Genomic DNA, 5,916 nt, shown 5'->3' with positions numbered 1-5,916 from the left:
ACTCTTTCCACAAGTATCTTGGGTGACTTCTCTTGAACTTTTGTCATGACTAAGGCCACAGCTGGTTGATATTACACAGCAACTGATTCACCCACCCAACTGAATCATGGACTGCCTACATGTGACTAATGAGAGGCTGTTTTGCTAATACAATTAGTGACAAAGATTGGGAAGACAGTAATATCAACACTTATCAGACACAGAGAAATTGCTTTTGTGAACTCAGAGTAACAACAGCAGTACAGGAGCTGGCTGCTGACACCAGTCCTAGCTTTAAACTAAGTTTTCTTGGAGTTGATAGAACCGGCATAAAATTTAAATAATTCAAACCACTTCAAACCTTCTCTGGTGGGAAAAAGTGGTGGCTCTCTGGGCTCAGGGTATTCTTCCTTTCCAAATTTGCTGCCTGGGAAGTGGAGTAGGAGTAGCTGCAGTCTGTCCAGCTTAGAGATACACATTTGCTACAGCTGTAGGAAGGTGCTATGAGTTTGTTGAAAATTTGATGGACCCTGGTTGCTCCTGTCTGGTTTTGCACAGATTAGGTTGTGTTATAAGCATCCACTGATAACTCACCTGAACCTCACCTGAAATCTGAGAATCAGACTCCTCAGCATCTGAACCATTCTTATGAGTTGTGTTACTAGATTTGTCATTTGGAAGTGCAATTCATACTTTAATACAGCAGCTGGTGCTCTACACTAAGCTGTGCAATGTTCAGCTATGAATTCCCATACCAGTTTGTATGGGTTTTTATACTGAGCTTTCATATGGGAAAAAAAGAAAATATATAGGGTGAGAGGTTGAGCTGTATTTCCCCATGTCTGAGACCAAACCAGCTACCAGCTATCAAGGCTTTTCACCTTTGGGACAAGGCAATGTGTATGTGTGAAAAGGGTGTGTGCATGTAGGGGGAAGAAAACATAGACAAGTTTCGAGTCATTGGCATATGGCATGACATAAAGGAAGGAGAACTGACAAAAATTTGAGAAGCAAGAACTAAAATGGAAATAAATTTGGAATTATAAAAATACCCCTTTTCCTTCCTGTATGAGATGGTGGTATCTTCTGATATTTCTTATTGCTAATACAGCTGAAATCAATCAGCTTATGTTCTGCATACAAGCTTACTGTGTCCCACATGGAATAAAGTTTCCATGTCAGATGTGCAATTTTGGGCAGGTGGAAGAAAAGCAAAATGGGAATATTACTTTCAGTTTCTGAAGTAAAATAACAGAATCTGGCCCTAATGTAACAGGAGTAAAACATTTCCACAGCAAGGTTAGTCTGAATGTTGAACAATGCCATTTTTGGCTGACAAGCTACCCCACTTCTAATAACTTTAAGTTGAAACTACTTAATTGTTTCTCTTTTAATGAAGAAATATTTAAAAAAAATGCTCCGAAACATAAAAAAATATTAATAATATTTGAAAGTCACCCACTAGAAATAAAATAAAATGTGTAGGTATGATCTCACATTGTGAGTGTTTTCTGCCTCCTGCAATATCATGAGCAGAACATATGATTGCAAAGGTAATTGGCTCCTTATTAGCTCTATTACCTATTATTGGCTTAAAAGCAGTTCAAAATCAAGCCATGTGTGCACAGCCTGACTAAAAGATGCCTTTCCATTTCACTTTCCTTTGCATTCAGTATTTGGTGTCTTCTTCCCCTGCCCTGCCCTTGTTCTTGCTCTGAGATGCTCTCAATTGAAGCTGTGAATTACATGCTTTTGAAAGGCATACATTTGGTCAGCTGAAAAGATCACAAATGAAGGAAGATCTTATGCCCACCTGAAATTTACACTTTGAGGAATTTGTGGTTAAGGCTATAGGAAGGATGAAAGTCCTTTATCTTTCACCTCAGCTGGTGTTAGAGGTGAGAGAGGAGAAAATTGACTGAGATGGGGTACCAAATGCTTTTGGTTATAGCATACTCAAATAAAGCAGGCAGTGTCAGCAGCCTGAGGATGATCAAAGACAGATCAAAACATATGCAGGGGACCAGCACCTGGGGACGTATTTTTATTGGCAGCATCCATACCTTATTCCCAATTTTTAGTTGCTTAGAAGCAGAGGACAGAATAATATGCATAGCTCTCAGGAAACTGTAAGATACTCCTCCTTGGGACACACATCATGTCATCAGTATTGCTCTGACTCTCTTCAAGGCTGGTTCTGCCCTTGCACTGCCCAGATTAAGGAAGAGAAAAACAACTCTGAAAGCCAGCAGTTCCTCTCAAAATCCAGGTGCAGCTAGTCCCACTCTGCTTTTGATGTTTTCCTCTGTTTGGTAGTATTTTCTCCAATGTACCTTATGGCTGTGATCACTGGACATTCTAAAGAGGAAATCAATGAGCATAGATTTACAATTCTTCAACATATGTTTTGAGAACTGAATTACATTACAGTGAAATTCATCCTGTGCAGAGAGTGAACAAAAAGCAAGTTCAGCCTATTAGTGTGACCCAAGGTTCCCACTGAAGTCAGGGAGAGTCTGGGAATAGAAAGAATAAAGTGTCTGTAACAAATGCATCGAGTGATATCTCTATAAAAAGAATCAAAAGGATTAAATGTAGGTCCAAATGGAAATAAGTCTTTGAGGTACTATATGGCAACTGCAATAGTCAGTGTAAGCCAAGCTGAGTTTCCCCAGGGAATAATTTAACCCTCTATTTTTTACATTCATATATACAGGTAGAAAATAAAAGCAGCCAGTTTTAAAAAATGAAGACATTATCCAAAGGGATAATTGTTTGTGCTGTACCTCCAGCACAGTGGAACAGCACGTGGGAAGGACTGAATAACTGCACTCAATACTTTTGTCAATTCCCTCATCTGATTTTAACAGTGTGAAATGCTGATTTGATTGCACTGGTGGTGAAAATTGTGGCTAGAGGGATGCAGGGACAAATCCTCACCCCAGTGCATGGCAAACACAGAGCCAAGTACACCTCTGTGGTTTGCTGGGCTTCTGCTTACACTCCAGCCCTGCAGAGACCCTCTTTGCCTCCTCCTTGCTGGAGCTGAGAGCTCAATGAGGAGGAGAGGTATCGGGTGGCAGCACAGAGCCCTGTGAGGGGCTGGGGGATCCCTTGACAGTCTCAAAATATAATAACCTAACTAACATTCCAGCTGAGGTGCAAAAGAAATCAGCTAAAGAAAGGATTAGTTCTTGCTCTGCTTTCCCATGGCCAGGCAGGGCCAGCAGCAAGAATGCTCAGACTGCAGCTCTAGTGCTTGGGAGGTGCTGTCTTTAGGACAACCACATGGATTTACTCAACTGGAGGTCACAAATTCCTGTCTCTCACTTCCCAACTTCAGCAATGTGAGTAGGAACTTTCATTAACAAAATGTACTAAATCCATGCAAATTATATAGAATCATAGAATCATTAAGGTTGGAAAAAGCCTCTAAGATCATCTAGTCCAACTGTCAACCTAACACCACTATGCCAACAAAACCATGTCCCAAAGTGTCAGTCCTACCCATTTTTTTCTTTCCAACACCTCCAGGGATGATGACTCCTCCACTTCCCTGGGCAGCCTGTATAATAGGCTATTCCTGACCAAAAGGGGGATGATAAGGCCTGCTATTTCTCTGAAGATGCTTTATAAAGGGAAGAATCATGATGAATTTGTCAGGAGGCTGCTTATGGTGACAGAGCCCTGATCCACAGACAGGAGGTGCAGTGCAGGATGCTGCCTGTCAGTGCTTGCAAAAGGCAGATCAGGCAATCACCCTTTGACTCTAGTTGTCAAAATGAGGACTTACAGAAAAATTGTATTTTAGGGTCAAGTCTGGTCTGCCCCTGAACAAAAGGAGAACAAAGCATTCCCAAAAGGGAGAAGTGCCTTGCAGCCATATGCCATGCTTTATCCTCTCCAGCCTTTGCTTTATTTTTTTCCATTTGAAATGAGAAAAAGGGTAAAAAGCCTATTGGAAAGGAGAGGAAGAGTAGTAATAACTAATTCTGAAAGTGCAGTTACACCAATAAGCATTCACATCTCCCTGCTGGGAGGAAAGCAAAGGTTTGTTTTCCCTGCCCCCTGCAGTGACTTGCCCTAAGCCTTACTAGGCACCCAGACCTCAGTTAAGCAAAGGTATCTGTTGGTGCACACTGGGGTGCCTCTGCCTGCAAGCCAGTCCTGTTGGTCACCTCTACTGTCCCTTGCTGGTGCCATCTGCTCTCCATAGCCATCCCTCAGGCCATTAGCCCTCTTTACGTCTATTCCCATGGCTCAAATTAGGTGTTGCTATTTTGATTTCTGGAAACAACTGTGCAGCACTATAAATCCAGGGGAAACTCTCTAAAAGCTGTTTCTCTCTCAGAACCATTGCAGGAAAATTTCAAACCTAGTCTCATCTTGCCCTTTTTGGGCTCTATTGTCTGTATCCATGTGCTGGAATTCCTGCCTTCTCTTATGATGATCATCCAGTCACAGTGTTAGCTGGCCTGCACTTCCATGCGCTATGGAAATTGCTCACTGGTGACTATCCAATGAATGTAATTTGCTTTTCAAAAGAAAGACTTTATGATAACATGATAAACACAGCATGGACAGAATAAACATGTTGCAAGCTGTCCCATGTCTTTTTTTTCACTTATTCTCTCTTTGCTCCACTGATATTGAGCATAATGTTCCTTCTTGTTTGAGATCCAACCCCTTCTTGAATTTTAAGACCTAGAACGTTTTTGCATTCATTTCAGGCCTTACCCAGGATTACAAATATATCTCTGAAATTTCTATAACAGCAATAAAACTGGTGCTCAGTTACAAAAGTAAGTGAAGTTTTCTGAAGTGACTGTTTTATTATCAGGAATATACAAGGAAAAAAGTCTTTCTCCTCCACACTGTGACCCCATGTGGGGGAGGAATCAGTTCTAGCCATGCTTTTTTTTGTTTTGTTTTCAGATCTCTTAATTCTTGAAAGCATTTATAAAAGAGCTAGAAATTTACTTTTCTTAGTGGCAGATTAATGCATCTGTCATTGGGCACTGGGTATGGGAAACATTCACGGGACTTAATATTACTAATGGTTATCTCTGGCCATAATCTTTTAGGATATAGTAATTTACATTAATTACTGTGAGGATTTAAAGTATCTTTTACTTAGCAGTAAAGGGCTGGGACATGTTCTCATGTTGTAATAAATACAAGGCTTACTCCATTAAGAACATGGCAGAAGCTACATCACTGTTGTAATAGGTGAGTTTGCAAACACATGCAAACTTAGAATATAAATTTCTATAAACAGAATGACAAGTCTGCACAAATCCACACCTTACATTGCCCAGAGAAGCAAACACGTGGCAGTTTTATAACACACTGTTGGGCTGGTGGGTGATGGATTCTGGGAGAGATTAAAGACCTTTCCCTTGCATGGGTACAGAAACTGGTGTTAAATGCAGGCTACGTTCTGGATGTAGCTGAATTCTACAAATTAAAGAAAAAACCCCAAATATCTAGTGAGAGAAACATGGACTGCTGTGTTTGCGTTGTAAGGTTCATGTATTACGTATAACGATCTTATGGCTTGTTCATCTATTAAGGAGGTTGTCACCTTCAATTTAATTTCTGGCAGGAAAATCCTTCAGAGTTAATGACTTTGCTCTGTGTTTTTGCTGTATTTCAGAGCAGATAACTATAGCCTTCACAGTGTCCATGGTGGTTGGACTGGTGATTGGAGGGATCATCTGGGCATTGTTCACTTGCTTGTCCCGTCGCAGAGCTAGTGCCCACATTTCCCAGGGGAGCTCCTCAGCCTTCAGCCGTCGATCCAGACCCCCCTCCCATGGCCACACTACTGGCAGGACTGGATTCTACCGCAACAGCAGCTGTGAACGTCGGAGCAACCTCAGCCTGGCCAGCCTCACCTTCCAGCGACAAGCCTCCTTGGAGCAAGCCAACTCTTTC

General features: G+C 41.5%; 1 protein-coding gene across 1 annotated transcript in view; it reads left to right on the top strand.

Moving 5' to 3' along the window:
- Positions 1-5,916, top strand: part of MYCT1 (myc target 1) — a 20,796-nt gene that overhangs the window by 14,473 nt on the left and 407 nt on the right. The window contains 1 exon segment of the mRNA XM_009999961.1: positions 5,636-5,916. This exon segment is cut by the window's right edge and continues 15 nt beyond it. Within this exon segment, the coding sequence (XP_009998263.1) occupies positions 5,636-5,916 (281 nt within the window).

This window comes from Chaetura pelagica, unplaced genomic scaffold, assembly GCF_000747805.2.
Source record: "Chaetura pelagica isolate M959 unplaced genomic scaffold, ChaPel_1.0 scaffold135, whole genome shotgun sequence".
Taxonomy (NCBI): domain Eukaryota; kingdom Metazoa; phylum Chordata; class Aves; order Apodiformes; family Apodidae; genus Chaetura; species Chaetura pelagica.
The sequence above is the reverse complement of the archived record's forward strand: the minus strand, read 5'-3'. Positions and strand labels throughout refer to the sequence as shown.